The sequence below is a fragment of the Arvicola amphibius genome, chromosome 10 (assembly GCF_903992535.2).
Source record: "Arvicola amphibius chromosome 10, mArvAmp1.2, whole genome shotgun sequence".
NCBI lineage: Eukaryota > Metazoa > Chordata > Mammalia > Rodentia > Cricetidae > Arvicola > Arvicola amphibius.
In genome coordinates, this window is record NC_052056.1 from 39,830,087 (window position 1) to 39,850,378 (window position 20,292).

Sequence of the window (20,292 nt, forward strand, 5' to 3'; positions counted from 1 at the left end):
GACCTCCACCTGCTGGCCACAGTAAGCGCTTCCCCAAATCACACACACAATACTAATAAAAAAACTTTTTAAGAATTCAGTGGTTCGGGAGGAGGAGGGAAGGAGATGGAAATTTTTAAATATAAAAAAAATAAACCATGAGAAAAAAAAAAGAATTCAGTGGTTTAAGCAAGTTCATATTGGGATGCCTTCATAACGGTTCTGGGCTGGGTGCCCATGGGTTTGAGTTTGGCAGGCCTCAGTGTCCTGGGTCATACCTCCACCTTTAGTGTTAGGACTTGCTTTAACCAAAAGACTTCGCAGGCCACGGTGGGAAATAAGCGGCTGTGTGATTGATCTTTTACAGAGACCTTTAGTAAACACTAAAGGTTTATTTTGCTCTCTCTTCATAAGCAATTTTGAGGAAACAAGTGACCATGTTTGGAACACCACATTGCAAAGAACTTGCAGATGGCTTCTAGGAGCTGACATGGCCTCCAACTGATAGCCAGAAAGAAGCCAAAACCCTCCCCCCACTACAATAGCAAGAAAGGGAATTTCTCTAGTAACTGGAGTGAGGCTGGCAACATACGCATCTCAGCTGGAAGCTCATATGAAACAGTAACCTCTCCCAGTCTTTTTTTTAATATTTATTTATTTATTTATTTATTAATTATGTTTACAATATTCTGTCTGTGTGTATGCCTGAAGGCCAGAAGAGGGTGCCAGACCTCTTTACAGATGGTTGTGAGCCACCATGTGGTTGCTGGGAATTGAACTCAGGACCTTTGGAAGAGCAGGCAATGCTCTTAACCACTGAGCCATCTCTCCAGCCCCTCCCAGTCTTAAACTGCAATCTGGAAAAACCCTTAAGCTATGCCCGACTCCTGACCTACAGAAATAGTGGGGAGATAAATGAGTGCTACCGTTAGGCTGTGCTAAACGTGTTACATGAATGTCTTGGTGCCATGGCTTGTTAAGCTCGCGTGACTTAAACAGATGCTCATTTCTCACAAGGGATCTAGAATGTCTAACACATGGAAGGTACAAATCCATTTTGTTTCTTATAAGGGCCGAGGGGCTTTCTGGCCAGCACATGGCTACCTTCCTGTTCCATTCTATTCTCATATGACATAAATGAGGGGGGAGTAACCAGTCTCTTCTTTAAGGGTCCAAATCCCTTCGTAGAGACTGCATCCTGTGACTTCATTGATCTTAACTACCACAGTGGAGACTAGGGCTTCATTTGGGTGGGACACAAACATTATGTCCACAGTAAATAATAAATGACTGGACGGGCGGCCTTCATGAAGCTAGGTCTTGCCATTTCATGTAGTTGTATAAAAGAAACGTCAGTACTAAAGAGGGGTTCTTGTTAATGAATTTGGTTAAAAGGAAAGATTTGATCATGTTTAAACTTTCCACAGGGGCTAATTTCCATTGTGTCTTGCAAGGCAGGGGGCATTGTCTGTCCTTGTCCCTTTGTGTGGGAAGCAGTGTTGGCTGATAGAGATGGTGCTGCCCTTTTGGTAGAAGGCAGAGCAGACATTTTTATTTCTCTTTATTCCGAATTCTCTTCCTACGAAGCAACTCAATACATGTGTGGCTATTTGGCCTTTTCACATCACGCGTGGGAAAAGGGGATTCTGGAAACTGCTGTAAAGATGCTAACACTCTGTGCTGCTGCTGCTGCTGCTGCTGCTGCTGCGTCAGTGATAAGCTGTCATCTCCCGGTCACCTGGTGACTTGATGGCTTCTCCCACCACTTATGAACTGGCCTGCAAATGAAGTCAGAACTCAGTCTTTTCGAGAATCAGAAGCCAGAGGACGTTGTATAGTACGTGTTTCCTCAGGGAAATTGGAAAGCTTTTTCCTTCAGAGGCAGACATGCAAATATTATGTAAAGTTGCTTAGCCATTAAATAGACTGATGAGAATTTAAGCCTTGTAATTCTTCTCTCTCAACACATGGTGTCGCTCCTTCGCTACTAGCAGCAACTGCACATCCTTGGGTGAACTCATCAAATTTAGGCACGGTAGGCATGGAACAGGGCTACATACCTTTAATACTGAAGAACTTTAAAAAGTAATTCATGCTGGGTGGTGGTGGAGCACGCCTTTAATACCAGCACTTGGGAGGCAGAGACATGTGGATCTCTGAGTACAAGGCCAGCCTGGTCTACAGAGAGAGTTCCAGGACAGCCAGGGTTCCACAGAGAAACCCTGTCTCAAAAAAAAAAAAAAAAAAAAAAAAAAGGAGAAAAAAAATTCTTAGTTGTTGTCTGTTGTGTCAGTGGCTCTGCCATCGCATTCATAGAAGCCATTGTTATTTGGGGCTATTCCACTCTACCCAAGTCACTATTTCAAGCTTGTTAATTGTGTAATTTCAGCAACAACAATCCAAGAGCTAAAAAGGGTAAAATTTGCTAGCTTCAACTTAATAATCTAATTATAGCTTCTCTTGGGGGAAAATAGGTTATTGGTGTTTTCATGGAATTATATAGAAAATAATAATTGGGTATGTTTTATATTCTTAATTTCCATTTAATATAAAATAAACCATCTTAGTCTGCAAGCATCTAGGCTGAGAAAGAAAAGTAAAGCTTAGTGCTTACTCACTCATCAAAGGTAAAAGAAAAAGTAACCACATACATAAGCTGGTTATTGCATCCTAAAACAAGAGGTAAGTTGCTGAGTACAAATTAGTAAATATTTCCCTTTTGAGAGGAGATCTTTCGTTTTTTTAGACATGATCAAGCTTTGAGACCCAGGCTGGACTTGAACCCAGTATAGAACCCAGGCTGGCCTTAAACTCTGCATCCTCCTGTGTCTGCCTTCTGAGGGCTGAACTTATAAGTTTGTTCCACCATTTCCAGTTTGCTTTTTATTTTGTTCATGAGCAGGAGACTATTCTGCCTCAAAGAAGTAGCTATTATAGGTCATAGTGCTCAAGAGACAGCCAAGGGTTTATTCCAGCCTCAGATAAAGCAAAGGCAGGAGATCGCTTTGCGTGGGGCCTGCCTCTACTAAGGAGGCCACAAGGGGAACCAGTCCTTATCAATTCCACTTAAAAAAAGTTTCAACACTGAGCTCCCAAGGTCCAAATGAGGAGCAGAAGGAGGGAGAACATGAGCAAGGAAGTCAGGACCACGAGGGGTGCGCCCACCCACTGAGATGGTGGGGCTGATCTACTGGGAGCTCACCAAGGCCAGCTAAACTGGGACTGATATAGCATGTGATCAAACCGGACTCTCTGAACATGGCTGACAAGGAGGGCTGACTGAGAAGCCAAGGACAATGGCACTGGGTTTTTATCCTACTGCATGTACTGGCTTTGTGGGAGCCTAGTCTGTTTGGATGCTCACCTTCCTGGACCTGGATGGAGGGGGGGGGACCTTGGACTTCCCACAGAGCAGGGAACCTTAACTGCTCTTTGGACTGGAGAGGGAGAGGGAGGGGGAGGAAAATGGGAGGAGGGGAGGAGGTGGAAATTTTTAATTAAAAATAAATAAATTTTAAAAAAAGTTTGAACAGGGGCTGGAGAGATGGCTCAGTGGTTAAGAGCATTGCCTGCTCTTCCAAAGGTCCTGAGTTCAATTCCCGGCAACCACATGGTGGCTCACAACCATCTGTAATGAGGTCTGGCACCCTCTTCTGGCCTGCAGACATACACACAGACAGAATATTGTATACATAATAAATAAATAAATTTTAAAAAAAGTTTGAACACAAAAATACAACTCAAGCATCCAAGGGGATAAGGGATAGTTTACTCTGGAGACAAATATGAATAACCATGGTCTGGGAAGACAATTTCACATGACCCCAAATTACACATTCTAATATGGTAATAGCCTCACACAGATTTACAGTAAAGGAACAAAGAAAATCATACATCAAAACACTTCCCAGATGTAGTGGTAAAAACAATAGGTAGGTCACAAGAAAGCAAGAAAATCTTAGCTTATAGCTTCAAATAGTATCTGAATGGATTCTCAGCCTTGTGGTTGGTGGGAACTAGAGTGTCTGTTTGTTTACCTAACACTCACAAATTAGGTCGTGTACCGGAGGGGGCACCCAAGGGCAGCTAAGGGGGCTAAAGCTGCTCCTAGCCATTCTGGTTGTGGACTAGCAACATTCCGTCCTCACTACAGCCTTAGAGTTCTAGTCAACTGATCCGCCTCTCAGGAGGTCCAGAGTGAGGCAGGGTTCGTTCTAGGAACTTTCCTTCACAAAGGGAAAAATGGGATGAAAAAATGTCAGTTACAAAAAAGTTTCAATTTTTCTCCTTTCCCCCCTTTTGGCCTACAATTTGTATCAAACTCAATCCTCATAATTCCCTATATTTTCCAGTTCTCTCTTTTTCTTCCTTGCTCATTTACAAAAAAAAAAAAAAAAAAATGCCAATAGCACAATGAATCCAGTGGTTTTAAAATGAAAGTCACTTTGCATTTAGATACATTGTACACAGAACCCTGGGAGAGGTGGAACCTCAGGAGCTGTGGAACTTTGAACAAATTAGATGCATTTCTGAACCTCAGTTTGTTATGAGGATTAAATGACTCTCAAACTCAGCACTATCCATGGAAGCTATTATCCTGGTGATTATATTGTTTCTACTTGGATTTAAAGAAACACCTGGGAAAAGTATATTTTAACTTTATATGGCTGGACAACGTATACTAAAACCAGCTGGAGACTGAAGAGATGTCACTCAGTTGGTAGTGTCTGCTCAGCATTCAGGAAGCCTTACAAATCAGGCACGGATGGCACACACTTGTGATCCCAGCACTTAATGATCAGTCAGGGTCATGCAGCTTAGGGTAGAGTTCCTTGTCTATAAATACTTGTATTTGAAAAATATAACCTGCCCCACACCATTAGCTAAAAGCTAGTTTAAGGAAGTCACTCAAACATGTGCCCAGTTCTAAGTGAACACAGTTAGAATGGAGCTGCACTGGGCTTTACTTTCACTATCAGTTACCTTGCCTCCTTGCCTCTTTATTCACGTACCCAACGAGAGAGAGAGAGAGAGAGAGAGAGAGAGAGAGAGAGAGAGAGGGGGGGGGGGGGGAAGGGGGAGGGGGAGGGGAGGGAGAGGGAGAGGGAGGAAGGGAGGGAGGGAGGGAGGGAGAGAGGGAGGGAGAGAGAGAGAGGGAGGGAGAGAGAGAAGGAGGGAGGGAACAGTTGAAACTAGACAAAAAAGTCATATATCCTTTCATAGCTGTGTCATGAAATGTTGGCTGAAGATTTCGTGTGTATGTCAGAGAGGAATAGGGGGTAGGGGACCTTCGCCTTCAACATCTGCAGACTGTACAACAGGAAGGGGGAAGAGCAGGAAGACGGGAGGTCATGATCCAGGATCTAGTACTCAAAGGAACTGAATTTCACTCTTATGGAGCTCAGAGAGGTAATGTTGCCTTCTTCGGCTATAGTTTCAACATCCACGTGAGGGGATTAGAGGCCTCTCAACTCTCTCCCCGTCTCCCACCTATGCAAAATCTGCCCATGCACACTTTTATACTCTGGGTGAAATGAGCATGTCAAATCGGATGGAGAAAAGTCCATGAGGCCTCAGTTCTGTGGGTCAAACTATAGGCAACAGAGCAAAATTGGGAATGGGAAGGGCGGGGGCCTTCCCCGGGAAGGGCACACTGGTTGTTGAGTGCCAAAAGGTCAATCCTTAAAACGTACAAACAGGTAGACTTATACTGAACTGAACAAGTTATATTTAGGAATATATATGTATACATTTATATATATGCATGCAATAACAATTAGTAAAGAAAAAAGAGAAGCCATGAAGGACAGAAGGGAAGGGGTACGCACACGTGACGGTTTGCAGCGACCAAAGAGAAAGAAAAAATGTTGCGATTATCTCAAAAGCAACACTGGGTGACCTTTTAACCTTTGCGCCTGCGCAGAAGAAACCATGCCCTTGGGTTAAAGCCCTCGTACCGCTTCTTTCGCGCATGCGCATCTTAGGCTCGCTTCCGTTCTGAGAGGCGGGACTTCCTGTTCACCTTTCGCGTGACTGCAAGTGAGTGCAGATCGCTACCGCTTGGGGTCTTCGCGCGTGTGCGCTCGCTGCTGCGTCTCGCTGGAAAGATGCCGGGTCTGGCCGCCGCCAGCCCTGCCCCTCCTGAGGCTCAGGAGAAGAAGCCGCTGAAGCCTTGCTGCGCCTGCCCGGAGACCAAGAAGGCGCGCGATGCGTGGTCAGTGCGCAGCTGGGGAGGGACGGCCGGGCTTCCGCACGCTCGCCTCCTCTCTGCCCCCTGGCCCTCCGGAGCAACGGGAACCCATAGTCTCGCAGTCGTCTCTGTTCCCTGAGCGCGCATCTCAGGCTCATTTAGGGGTAACGGGAGATCAGGTTGGCCCTAAGGTTCTCGTCCTTCATTCCGTTTGCAATACCCTTTAACCTTCTTAGGTGTTAGGTCCAGATATATAGAAGTGCGTAGAGATGCTACTTGGCTTAAAGGAACTTAAACTATGTGGAGGTTTGTTACCAGCCATTACTATACCACTAACTCTGATACCTTTAGCAAGATTAAAGTAAAAAATTTCAGGTAACTTCTGGGATTTTTTTCAAAATGTGCGCGAATAGGATATACACAGGATACATTTCTGTAGGGATCCTCTTTTAATAGGCTGAAGGTTAAAAGTCAGCCTGTCTGGGGCTGGAGAGATGGTTTTGTGTTTTAAGAGCGCTAGTTGCCGGTCCAGAGGATCTGGTTTCCATTCCCAACACCCACCTGGTAGCTAAGAAGTATCTTTAACTCCAGTCCCAGAGGAGTCCGACAGCTTCTTCTGGCTTTTGCGGGCATTGCATACACCTGCTGTATAGACAAACATGTAGGCAAAACAATCATACACATAGAATAAAAACAAATCATATTTTAAAAACCTGTCTACAGTATAGGTGACATTAATGTTTATCTTATCAAGTCATGAAAGGTTTGGTTTTTCTCACTTTGATGAAGTCTCCTTTCTGGAGCAGATCTCATTAGGAGCCTCTCAGATGATGTAACTATGCATCTCCAGCTATTTCTCCCGTCAAAGTAATAAAGTAATAGTAGAAACAGGTATGAGTGCTTGAGCCTGTAATCTCATTACTGGGGAGACTGAGGCAGGAGGGTTGCCACAGTTCAAGTCTAGTCTGAGCAACAGAGTGAGATCATGTTTTTAAAAACCGTAGACTAAAGAGAAATTATTTGTTGGTGTAGTGAGAGTAACCGCTTTGCAAGCCCTACTGGAAGTGGAGAATTTAAAGAGCGGTCTGATGCTGAGGGTCCTGCAGTGGTAATACCTGCTTATGGAAATGCTGAGAGCTTAGAAATACAGGCAGACCTTGAATCCCGATTCTCCAACTTCAGCAGGGTACTTACCATGTCTGCCTCCCATGTGTGTTGACCAAGTCCAGCACTTCTGTAAGGTGCCTGTTATGTGGGACTCCCCGCCCATCCCACCCAGTCTACCTCATCTGCTGGTAAGGATTTTAATAGTAGACCCTCTCTATTTCCCAACTTCATCTGAGACAGGGTCTTGACATGTAGCCCTGGCTGGCCTCCTACTCAGGATTCTCCTGCCTTAGCTTCCCAAACATGGTTTCAGGCATGTGCCAGTACATTCTGGCCCCTTGGGTTACTTTGTAGATTTTATCAGTGAAATGTCCCTTAATCTTTCAAAGGATTCTGTTTAGTGTGAGTAAGCTTACTCTGTCCCCGCCTTCCCTGACTTTTTCAAGGGTGGATTTCAGCTCCCTGGCTACACATTGGTGATCTCAAACACTAGGAGAAATGATTGTTCTTCCTTAGTGCCAGCCACTTTGGCCTTGCAGGGCAGACGGTCTTAATGTCACTGCCAGAGTCCTAACATCCGATGCTGTTTTGATGGATGGGCACAATGTGTGTCATTACAAGTTTTTATATTTCTTCCTGCTTTAAAAACTTGGCTGGAACTGTCTTCCTTTCTCTTCGCTGATGGACTTTGATGAACTCCAAAGCTAAGTCCTCGGGCAGGATTCATCTTGTGGCTCCTGGCTACCAGATCCTTTTGGATGTTTATGTTGTCGGGTGTTTAATGATTAAAAATAGGTTTAAGTGTGTTTGGATGTAAGGAGTAACAGGAAGTTAATTTCTGTGTGATAATAGGCCCACAAGTTAAGCTCTTCCCCCTTCCCTTCATTTCATGTAAATATTTTATTCAGTTTATTTCATTTTAAAGAAATGTTTATTCCTTGGGTATAGACTAAAGATATCATTTGCTATGTGTGATTATTTCATCCAGTTAGAACCTTCCCCAAACAACAATAAAAAGAAGCCTCAGAACCTTAGTTCTGTGGAACATCTTTATGGGTGTGGACCCATCGTAAGAACAGCTAGAACAAAAGAGCCAAGCTGTTGGGTATAGCAGAGTTTTGCTCGTAACTTCAGCCGCATTCTGTGTGCTTGGCCCCACCCTCCTGCACTGCCATGCACGCTTACCGTTAGTTACTAGGTAACTAGTGTGTCTTATCTTACAGCATCATCGAGAAAGGAGAAGAGCACTGTGGCCATCTCATCGAGGCCCACAAGGAGTGCATGCGAGCGCTGGGATTTAAGATATGACGCGGTGAGTGAACTGTGTCGCTTAGAATCTGCACTGCTCCACAGGGCTAGCTCCGAGGCACTGGAGGCAGCTTGCCTAGTTAGTCCAGCGTGTTCAAAAGTAACTTCAGTTCCTAGTATGGGGTAGTAAGTGATGGCAGCAGCTTGAGAGCAGCCAGGAAATCCGAGCTGGAATATGAAGCTTTTGAGAGCTGGTTTGCTAAGAGCCTTTGGATTACATTACAGTAAGAGGGACTCAGGCTGTGGGAAGTTCAGTACCCTGTTCTGTTCCAGTTGCTGTTTTGAGGTCTCGTGAGAGGCTTTTCCTCCATGCCCCACGTGAAGTAGGGACATGTTTCCCTGACACTGTTCCAGCCACATCCAGTACCGCCTATGACGGTAGAGGTTCCTGTGGCCACATTCCCCAGATGGTCAGCTCTAGCCATGCGTGACTTTTAAGCACTTGAATTGGACCTAATGAGGCCGGGGAATGAGTTCTTAATTTGGAAGAAGATTAATAGTGTGTGGCTGACGGCTACTGTGTCTTCAGTCACCACCTGCGTACTGAGCATCCTCTTCCAGGGACCACCCTGCTTCCCTCCAGCCAGGACGTAGCTCTGAGAAGCATCCGGTTTCACCCCCAGCCTGTCCCTAGCACCTAGACCACGGCCTGGCATGTAGTGGGTGCTGAATAGGGTGTCGCTAATTAAGGGAATGAGTGAATGAGAGGAGAAATTAATGGGGTTCGGTGCAGCAGGATTCCTGAGGTGGGCTGAGCAGGAGGGGGATTAGAAGCTAAGCCTCCAGGCAGAGCTATTTGTGCTACTCTCAACTCACACCTCACTGCCACTCCTAATTTAACGACAGCAGAGAGATACCAAGGCCACATTCCAGTTTAGTAGTGGTGGAGAGCTGGTTTCCTTCTCTTTCACCTCTCTTTGGAATGTCGCGCATGAGTGCTCTTGGTCTTTGAAGTACAGAAAGGAGATGAGTGGCCCCCACCCGATAATAAGTGTGGCTGGAGAAGGTGTTCGAAGGCACAGGCCCCAGTATCTGTACGTGGGAACACTTGCTCAGCTCTGGCGCTTTCTCCTCAGTTGTGCTAAGACTTGCCTAGAGCATCATGGGGGAGTTGGAGGTGCCGTGAAAGGGTACTGGTGGGATTATGTTCTCCATCAGAGGCCCTCGGCGTGTTGCTCCTGACACTCGGTGAGTTTTCCTCGCCAGCACGCTCATTTTAGGGCTGTGCATTACCTTGATCTTCAGACTTAGGGTGACTACCGATGAAAAGGATGTGTTGCTGGAACGTGTGGGAGCACACCTCCCAGCCAAGTCCCGATGCACTAGACTCCAGCACAACCGCCTGCCCTGCCCTGTCTCTTAGACTGCTAGACATTATCTTCTGAGACCCTCTTCAGAGGAAAAACACTTCACAAACTTGGGGTGTTTCAACAGTTGTCATAAAAGCTCCTTAATTCAAAAACCTAAGTGGATCTCAGTCGGAGCTGGCACAGCAGTTGGGGATCAGTTATCCCCTCTTCTGCCCTCTCTTAAGTGACTCTACATCAGTCACTGGTTCTCACCTAGAGCTGGACCTCGGAACACCTAAGGGACACTTTTCAGAATTCACAGGCCGTGTTCCTGCTGACTCCAACTCCTAGAGGGTTTTCAAGTCCTTTACTTCCGTTTGCTAGCACTGAAGAAACAGGGACTATGCCGAATAGCAAACCTCTGAAGATTTAATGGTAGCAAAAGAAGTGACTCAGAAACTAGAAAGAGAAATAGGTAGTGCGTCTAGACACCTTCAGTTATACAGCACCTAATTAGAAATATCAGGGAGTGAGTAGGTGGCTCTTCCCTTCCTGCTTTTAAGGTCAAAAGAAACATGGAAACCCACTAAACTAAAATTAAAGCCTTGGTGATGCTGCTATTTGTTTGTTTAATTGAACGTTATTTGTTTGTTTGTCTTTTGTTTTTTTGAGGCAGGGTTTCTCTGTGTAGCTTTGAAGCCTGTCATGGTACTTGCTCTGTAGTCCAGGATGACCTTGAACTCACAGAGATCTGCCTCCTGCATGCTGGGATTAAAGGCGTGCACCACGACCACCCGGTATGAACTTTATTTTATACGTATATTATTTACAAAAGTATCTCAAGAGCCTGGCGGTGGTGGTGCACACTTTTGATCCCAGTACTCGGAGGTGGAGACAGGTGGATCTCTGTGAGTTCAAGGCCAGCGTGGTCCACAAGAGCCAGTTCCAGGATGGCCAGGGTTGTTAAACACAGAGAAACCCTGTCTCGAAAAACAAAAAAGAAAAGAAAAAGTATCTCAAGATAATGCATTATAGGGATCACCTGTTAAGACTCTCTGAAATGTCGAAATGCAAAAGACAGTCCCTCCTGCCAGGGACTCCCCACCCAGAGAAGAACCAGGAGTTTACATCCTCTCTCACAGTTAGCCCTCTGACATGTTTCAGGGACCATTTTCCTAAGGATAGATTTGACAGGGACCATCGTCCTTACAGGGATAGCAGAGGTCATTGCCCTAAGTTACGGAGATCCCACCCCTCATCCCAAACTATCTTGAGAGCTATCCATTAACGGAACCCACCCCTTACTCCAATGCTAATGGATCACATCTGCTAACGGAACCCACCCCTTACTCCAATGTTAATGAATCACATGCTTAGGCTTACACCAGGTGCTGGCTGATGACCTTCAGTCACCCCGGCAGAGTTCCTGCCTGCCCCTACCTCCACCCCATTCAAGGGTATATAAGCTGTAACTTTCACCCCAATAAACGGAGACCTTGACAATAGAATCTTGCTTGGTCTCCATTCCTCTTCTTCAGCCCATGTCTTGCAGGTTAGCGCCCCTTCAGAGGACCCTGAATAGCTGACCCTGCCTGCGGGGTTACAGTGGCGGCACCAAGAGTCTGCAGGCTCTTGAAATGGGGCATAGCTCTGTTTCTGGTGCCTTTTCCTGCTCAGACTTGCTTAAGTGTATCGTCCTTTCTTCAGGCTCTTTAGGAAAAGGAATTTAGATATTTGTGTCTTGGTGAGGCTTACTTCCTGTCTAAAATCTGAACGAAGGGAACGGGTTTAGGAAGCTCTTGAGTTAGACTTGGCGCCCGAGTGGCCATCTCTTCAGCGCTACCCTCCACCTTCTTGCATCGGGCTAGGGTGGGCTGGGTGCGGGCTGTGGAGAGGCCTGGCACTGTGGAGCCCAGCCAGCCCCGCCGTCCTCTGCTGCTCGCTCTCTGGATCTTGGCTGTGGACTCAGAGGCTTTTCTTTATTTGCCCTTGGATCAGAGAGGAGCTTCCCACAGGAACTGTACTGAACTGACCTTCCTTCCGCCTCTAACAGTGTTGCCAGCAGTTCTGGCACCAGCAGAGACATGCAGGTCTAAAAGCACAGTGCCTTGGCCTGTTTTTAAAGGTACTTCTAGGAAAAATGGTGTTTTTACCTCACCAAAAACTTCTACAGATTAGGTACTGTAATGAACAGTTTAGGGTGGTGTTAGCTAAGCTAAACTAGGATTTTGTAAAGCAGTCTTTGTTTCATGACTTGTCTAGAAGAATTGTGACAGTTATTTAGTATTCCAGGCAAGCATTTACTTCTGACGGTCTTAAGTCCCTAAATCCCAAGGTCTGGTTTGATGTTTGAACTCTGACTTTCTGAAATAAAATCTTTTCTGCAGGTGGCCTACACTGTGAATGAAAAAAATCCCTGAAGAATGAAGAAGATTACATATTTTGGAAGTTCCTTGATGCACTTTGATAAGTGGATAAAGTATTTATAATTTATTAAAAAACAGAAAGTGTGGCAAACCATCTTCGTTGTGGTTCTTCTGTTCCTCACAGGCCCATGTGACTTTCTGTTCCATTTCCTTTCCCTCTCACAGCATATAGCAACAACTCTTGGCTGTGAGTTTCTTCTGCACTATTGTGACGTCACAGGATTGGATAGTTATTGTAGGAGCAAGCAGGTTCTTCTCTCAGCCAGTAGAATCTCCGGCACTTCCCTGTTGAAAAGGACGTCACAGCCATGCCATCTCAGCCAAGACTTGCAGTTAACCATATTTAGCCCTTTCGTGCATCGAACTGAAAATCTCAAGTACAGACTGGAGATTCAGCGCAGTGGCTGAGAACTTGCCTGGTATACACAAGGCCTTGAGTTCTAACCTCAAACAAATAAAACCTCAAAAACAAGGGATGCTGAGGAATACCACTAGAGGACTATTTCATCTTCTTGTGTGGCCGGGTGGCGAGGGTGTTTCTTTATAGAATAAAAGAGCTCAGATCCTAATTTCACTGGTTAAACATGTGACTTTTTTTCCTCTTTTTTCCCTTTTGTTCTGGTAGTCATTGTCCTGGGGATTGGACCTAGGGCCTTAAGTGAGGGAAGTGTTCTGCCAGTAAGCTTTGTCCCTAGCCCTGTGCGTACTGTTTATAGTGTGATGGAGGCAGGGTTTCACTGAGTTGCCCAGGCTGAACCTGAACGTGTTCTGAGGCCTTGAACTTGGATTCCTCCTGCCTTAACCTCAGAGTAACTAGGATTACAGCCCCAGCAAGTCGCTGGCTTATCTGCCGGTTGTGTGCTATCAATAAGTCACAGTGTCTTTGAATCTGAGTTGTCATCTGAAAAGAAACAATAGTTAACTTAAGGTTTTGTGAGCACTAACGTCATTTGTAAATCAGATGCCACTAGCGTGTAGTGTTACTAGGATTAATTATTTGATTCTTTAGTCAGTTTTACTTAACATTCATTTGGATGCTTTTAATACTGTATAGTTTACAGAGACAGCTATAAACCAACTTCCTGCTCAGGACAGACCCTTAGGAGATTGCTGTTCAGACTGCTTGCATATGCCTAGACTACAAAGTGGAAGACAGATCTACAACCCCAGCCGCCAATGTTAAGTTTTAAATAAACTGTCTGCAGATACCCTCTATGTTTACATTTGGGGAGCACTGAGACAGGTCTTTCCTTGTAGCTCAGGTAGCCTTGAACTTGTGCTCTTGCCTCTGCTTCCCGCATACTGGAGGTGCAGGTATGTGCGGCCATACTCTGCATTATAGAAAGAGATGGTTTTTATTTTATGCGTCTGAGTGTTTTCCTGTATGTGTGTCTCTCGCATGAGTACTGGAGTTACAGATGCGAGTCATCGTGTGGGCCTGGGAGCTGGACAGGGCTCCTTTGCAAGAACAGCGAACAGTCTTAACTGCTGAGCCACCTCTCCAGTCCTAGTTGCACATATTTTAAGGTGGAAATAAGACTTTTTTTATATTTTCTAAATGTGCTCTTACTTACTAATGAGATTGTAATAGCTCTTCCCTTTAATATTTTGCTCTCAGTTAATTATATGTAAGAATTCATTCTGTGACTTACTGTAACTTAACCAGAACATTGTATATGTACTTACTATGTGTCAGATACCCTCCAGCAACTGCATCTCCAGCCAAGGCAGGTGGTGTCAGATACATAAATTCTGGTGTGTGTGTGTGTGTGTGTGTGATGTTGACTGGATTTATGCTCGTGTAAAGAAGAAATCACCTGAAACCCACCAGCCTGTCATTCACGTGAAGGGTAGCTAGAGGCAATTCATATTTAGAAAAGCATTATCCGTGTGTCCATTAGTGTGTGAGGAGGCCAATTTCCTCAGCTTCGGGGCAACACGTTGATAATTTGACCTTTTCTAGTTTGGTATTCTCGCCTGATTTGTAAGGAGCTAAGGCACCCATTCACAGGGCGCCTCAGAAGACCCTCTGCCCAGCCTCCCTGGTGGATTCATTAAGTATATAGCCTTCCCAGAGACAGTAAGCAGGCTTTCAGTAATAATGCTTAGATATTAACACAGTAGTGGAAAAATAAAGAATTTGATCTAGTAGGTGGCACACCTCTTTGCCATGTCTTATGCTCAGTAATTCCTAAACTCAGTATAGACAGACATTTTGTCTAAACAGTTCCCTTTGTCTAACCTTGAAATGGTCAGCTTCAAAGTTAGTGAAAACAGGCCGTGTCCCTAGGCAGGGCCAGTCCTAGAATTACTAGGCCTTCCACAGTCTGGGGAGATGCTCCTTGGAGAAACTAATTCCTACTTACAGGCGAGGTGAGTACAGGTGTTAGAGACAAATAGCTGATGACCAGGCACGTAAGTCTAGGTTGTTGGCATCTGAGCCCAGTGCCTCCTGTATCAGGTACCTGATAAAAATCCCCATTTGTGGATATATATTTCTTGATCCAGTACATGCTTAGTAAAGACTGGTGATGTGCGGAACAGCCCTAAATACTGAGTTATGTGATCTGATGTGCTGCTTGCTCCACATGACCTATGATTTATAGCTATGCTTTCAGTTGTGAATGAGTGGATTTATTAAGTATATAGTAAGCAAAAGTTGGAGAACAAACAGCAAAAGCCTATCAAAGCAGGAGCTCAGAGCACCTGGCAGAAATGAACAGGGAAGCCCTGCTGAGGCAGCCAGCTGGAGTTTCTGTCTGGGTGGAGCACGTGACAACGGGAAGGTGACATCCTCAAACCAGCTGCTTACGTTTTTTCCAGCAGACACCTGACTGGGAAGCCGAGGCAACTGAAACTCCTGATTGAGTGGGTCCTTCCCGCTTCCCATCCTCAGCCCAAGCATTTTTTATATTACAGGATAGTCTCTGACGGAAAAGCTTTCTCGCGTGTATTAAATGCCCTTGTGACCTTGATGGCTCTCCCTGTTTCTGAGCCAGGAGTCCAGCCTGACCCAGGACAAGTTTTGGAGGACACTTGACATAAACAAACATGCTTGGTCTAAAGCAGTGGTTCTCAGCCTAAGGGTTGTGGTCCCTTTGTGGGTTGAATGACCCTTTCACAGGGGCTGCCTAAGACTGTCAGACATACAGATGTTTACATTACAGTTCATAACAGTAACAAAGTTACAGTTATGAAGCAGCAATGAAAATAATGTTATGGTTGGAGGTCTCAACATGACCTGTCTTAAAGGCTCTCAGCATTAGAAGGTTGAGAACCACTGGTCTAAAGTGTGTGCATGGCAGCAGGGGTGGGGTGGGATGGGTGGGGCAGGGGGGAGGGAGCAACACCGCTTCCAGAGTGAGCATCTCAAGGAACTCAAACAATGACAATATACACTATATATCCAGACTGTCCTCCGGGCAGAGGGGCTGAATGGAAGGGCACACTGTTTCAGCTTTGGTGTGCTCAGAGTACAACGATTTGTAAGATGTGTACTCTGCTCATAAAGAGCTTCTAAGAAAATGAGTACATAAATAAAAACAGTCGTGAAAATTTGAATGTTGTTTTTTTTATTCTGATGGGTGCGGGTATTCAAGGTGCTTCCCACAAGAGTTCATGTGTAACTGCCCACGGGTTCTTTATTTAGCTATTAAAAACGTAAGGGCTGGGAGATGGTTTGATTAAGTGCATGCCCCACAAGCATTAGTACTTGAGTTCCAATCTTCAGCCCCATATAAAAGCTAGGTGCAGAGGTGTGCGTCTGTGACCCCAACACTGTGCGCACGTGTGTTTGTGTGTGCGCGTGCATGTGCATGTGCGCGTGCGCGTGTGCGTGCGTGCGTGCGTGCGTGTGTGTGTGTGTGTGTGTGTGTGTGTGTGTGTGTAAAACTAGGCAGCTCTCCTGAGCTCTAGCCTGCTAGCCAGTCTAGCCATTCTGAGCTCCTGGTTCATTGAGAAGCCCAGTCTCAAAAAAATGGGGAAATCAATACAGCATTGACACCTGACCTCTACATGCACACGTACCCACATGATCATATATACACTTATCATACACACACACAAACCGTGGAGTCTGACTTGTCTTCCTGACCATGGCACCTGCCTACCCTGGTGTGGGGTAGATATACCCAGTGTCACTCCATTGGAGAAAACTGTATTTTCCCTCTCCTAGCCCATATCATGTATTTTCCAGGCACAGCAGGGCCAGTGCACATATGAACTCAGAGAGACTTGTGACAGCGTGTACAAGACCTTTGCAAGTTCAAGCCAGACAAAACCCCAGCACAGGAGAAAGGAAAGTAGGCACAAAGTCCCACGCCTAACCAAGGAGGCACATACCTTAAATCCCAGCACTCGAGGCAGAGGCAAGGGGATCTCTCTAAATTCAAGGCTAGCCTGTTCTACATAGTGATTCCTGGCCAGCCAGGGCTACGAGACCCAGTCTTAGAAAAGAAAAGAAGAGAAGAGAAGAGAAGAGAAGAGAAGAGAAAGAAGGAAGGAAGGAAGGAAGGAAGGAAGGAAGGAAGGAAGGAAGGAAGGAAGGAAAACTCATAGTAGTTTCACCTTTTGTTGAGTCTAATGAGCTAAATAGCGCATATAGAAAATTCTCATCAAGGAAAATGAGGAGTCTTGAGTCTTGCATGCAGTTGTATGCCAGCTAGATGCTGGTGCTACCTGGTGCTGCTGCAGCACCTGGGTTTATTTTTATCTCAGTTCTCTCTTCCAGGACCAATGAAACCAAGCATGTACATTTGTACATTCTTGTTCAAGACAGAAACCTGTCCCCAGGCATGGAATTCTAAGTCCACCTTTCAGCCTGCCTGAGCAGTATTATTACGTGTATTTTTATCAAACAATAGTTGTCAGTGGTGCGCCTAAGGCTAAGTGGTCTAAACAGGGCCCACCTCTTTCGTATCTTGTTAAATCTCTGGGCAAAACTGAAATTCTATTTCACAGGAGGAAGGAGCCAATGGATATTAAGTCAGAAACTAGTTTTCCATCTCACCCACCAGACCATGAGGTCATCCTGAATGATCACACTGAGCGTACAAGATGAGTTCCTCTTTGTGTTGACTCAAATGTCAAGGAGAAAACTTGGTGAAGCGTGAGAAATCAACGTCCAGACTCCTGCAGTCAGCAAGTGCTCAGGAAGCTGTCCCCTGGAGAAGAGTGGGGGGGGCGGGTCTGAGACAGGGCACATTCTGCTCCAAGAAGCTGGACACCCACCTGCAGTGACATAAGCAATACAGATGTGGGACTCACTCTCTGGTCAGGAGTCAGGAGATGGGAGGTGCCATGTTTATGATCACAGCAAAGCCATACTTTGAGCAACCCAGGCTGCTGCTGTTTAGCTTTGGGCTCATTCTTTGGCATTGTCATCTCCTGACCATGGTCCCTACAGTGTTTGTCACAGTTGGACGAGAGGGCTCAGGCCACCTTACTACCATGGTGCGTTCCTGGAACCCTAGGCTTGCCCGCACATCTGTTCCCTCTTCCTCAGATGCCCTCCCCACTGGAGAGCACCTGCCCAGATGCCAGGCCCCCTTAACTCATCTCCCTCCAATAGTTTCCCCTATTCTTTGGGCCACGTCAGAGATTTTCCTTTCATCCTGGGGTCATCTTTTATGAGACTGCATTTTTTTTTCCAGGTTAGTCTTCCCTCTAGATCAAAAACAAAAAACAAACCAAAAAACCCTCAAATCCCTTTTCATTCATCTTTGTGTCCCTTGGCACTACCTCACAGTCTGTCTGAATAAAAGCTTACTGACTTAAATTGTCAAATTCTGTTTCTTCCCACTGTGCGTGTATTTTCATGTCTGTGGGTTTCCTCAGAAGGACATGCTATCTTAACAGAGACACTATAGTTTTTCTTTTTTTCCTATCGAATTGACTTTTTTTAAAAAAAATAATAATTTCCTGTTGTTGTATTCTGTTGGTCTTTGGGCATTAATCTCACCACTCAAACATAGCCAGGTCCTCTGTTATAATACATGTGTCTAGGCGTTATCAGCTCCCCCACATACGCTGGAGAATGGTCCAATGGAGAATTGCAATTTAGACTCACACTGACCTAGGCTTTAATCATCATTCACATCATTAACTCTGTGATCTTAGGTAAGTTTCTTAGCTACTCTAAGCCCCTTTCTTCCATAAAAAAGAAAGAAAGAAAAAAATGGAGAGGAATTATGTAGTGAGACCCTGTCAAAAAATTAGATAATAAAACAATAGGTATCTCGTTTATCATTAGAAATTATAACTGCTTGATAAATGTTAGTGCCCCCTGCTCAGTTAATCCCAGGTGGACTGGTAGGGATCCTGACAAGCCAGCAGTGATTAGCTGAGCCGCCTGTCTCTTTAAAGAGTCAGGGCCAAGCCTTTGGATAGTCTTGCTGACTTGCTTTGAAATTCTATCTCGGATAGAGCCATGGTTGTTTCTCCCTGCCTGCCTCCCCTGACTTTCCTGCCCACAGCTGGCAGGGACTCTAGCCCCGGGAGCCCCGTGTGTGATGCCCAGACAGCTGCTGCTTGCTAACGTGGGCAGGTTGACGGGAAGCGGCAAATGACAAATGCCGCGTCTGGAAATCCCCACCATCCACCGCTCAGATGACGTCACAGTCACACCTGGAATCCTAGCCTGTGTGAGGTCAGGCAGGAGGATTACCAAGAACTGTAGACCAGCCTGTGTAGACCATTGAGTTCTGGGTCAGTCTATGCTGAAGTGACATCAGGCTCAAAAAATATAACAACAACAAAACCACAGGACCAAAGCACCATTGTGAGAGAGGCTTGTGGTCTCCAGATTTGCTCCAGCGCTTTTTCTACCTCTCTCCAGAGAGAGAGAGAGAGAGAGAGAGAGAGAGAGAGAGAGAGAGAGAGAGAGAGAGAGAGAGGGAGGGAGGGAGGGAGAGAGAGGAGAGAGGTGTGAAACCATTTGCAGATAATTGATTCCAATTAAAAATTTAAAATGCCTCCCTTGTCATGCAGAGAGCTTTCACAGTTCAGTAACTGTGCTTCCAGCCATCTCAGGACAAATGCGACTCCCCTCTACTCACACCTCGCCCCTCCCTCAGCTCTGCCCTCCCCACACTGCCCTTCTTCCTTGGTCACATTGTTCTTTAAGCTTAACTTGGTCATTTGTTGCAAGCATCGAGTTGCCATTGTTGTTTGTAGCCTCCCCCTTGAAAAGTGGTGCTCAGGTTGTTAATGCGCACTTAGTATTGGTCCAGGTGGGAACTCCAACAGTGCATTCAACAATTTCTAACTTTTCTTCAGCCTTAGACTGTTAGTTCAGTGACTCCCTGTGAACTTAGCACTTGGATGGTTCTGGGCTACTCAGCACACACTTAAACCTTGGGAACAATAGGGCGAAGGCGCTACCAAACCCAGCAGCCAGGATGGAGACCCAGCAAGTCCTCTAGAAGCAAGAAAGTCAAGTTTCTTGGCTTAATGTTTGCTTACTTCACATTTACTTCTGTGCAGTGCAAAGTGGATCCCTGGGTTTGTTTAGAACTTTCTTGAAAGTAATCAGATGTCTTAGGAGTGTGAAGTTGGGAGTCAATGGATCTCGTTCAGCTTGTTTGGCATTTCTACTTACTGTAAAACCACTTAAAACAGAGCATTAACTATGACAGTCTTGGGTTCAAATTCTGACTTTGTTGCCTATTCTGTGTTGGTACATGTTACCTCTCTAAGGCCCCCATTTTCCTAAGCTCTGGGAGACTGGTGATGACTGAGTAATATGATATATATATATATATATATATACATATATATATATATATATATGTATATATATATATATATATATAAAATGGCCACTGGAGGTCGCGCACCAAATGACTATTTGCTGGGTAGTCATTTTGATTGGAGGTCATCATGTAGATGGGGGGGGTGATTTGGGTAATGTGTTACCATTCATTAACTCTTACTAGGTGCAGATTTTGCAGTGTAGTGGCAGCTTAGAGTTGAAGGGGCTGCTTTACCCAGCTGC

General features: G+C 45.4%; 1 protein-coding gene across 1 annotated transcript; it reads left to right on the top strand.

Annotated features, from left to right (window-relative positions):
- Nucleotides 1-5,989: 5,989 nt before the first annotated feature.
- On the top strand, nt 5,990-12,390 carry LOC119825659 (cytochrome c oxidase copper chaperone). Its single transcript, XM_038346671.2, has 3 exons — nt 5,990-6,193; nt 8,500-8,588; nt 12,261-12,390. Exons 1-2 carry the CDS (start codon nt 6,087-6,089, stop codon nt 8,582-8,584), a joined length of 192 nt encoding a protein of 63 aa, XP_038202599.1. The 5' UTR covers nt 5,990-6,086; the 3' UTR covers nt 8,585-8,588; nt 12,261-12,390.
- Nucleotides 12,391-20,292: the final 7,902 nt, after the last annotated feature.

Coding starts and splice junctions, on each gene's coding strand:
- LOC119825659 (XM_038346671.2), top strand. CDS start 6,087: ATGCCGGGTCTGGCCGCCGCCAGCCCTGCCCCTCCTGAGGCTCAGGAG. Junction 6,194..8,499: donor AAGAAGGCGCGCGATGCGTG/GTCAGTGCGCAG, acceptor CTTATCTTACAG/CATCATCGAGAAAGGAGAAG.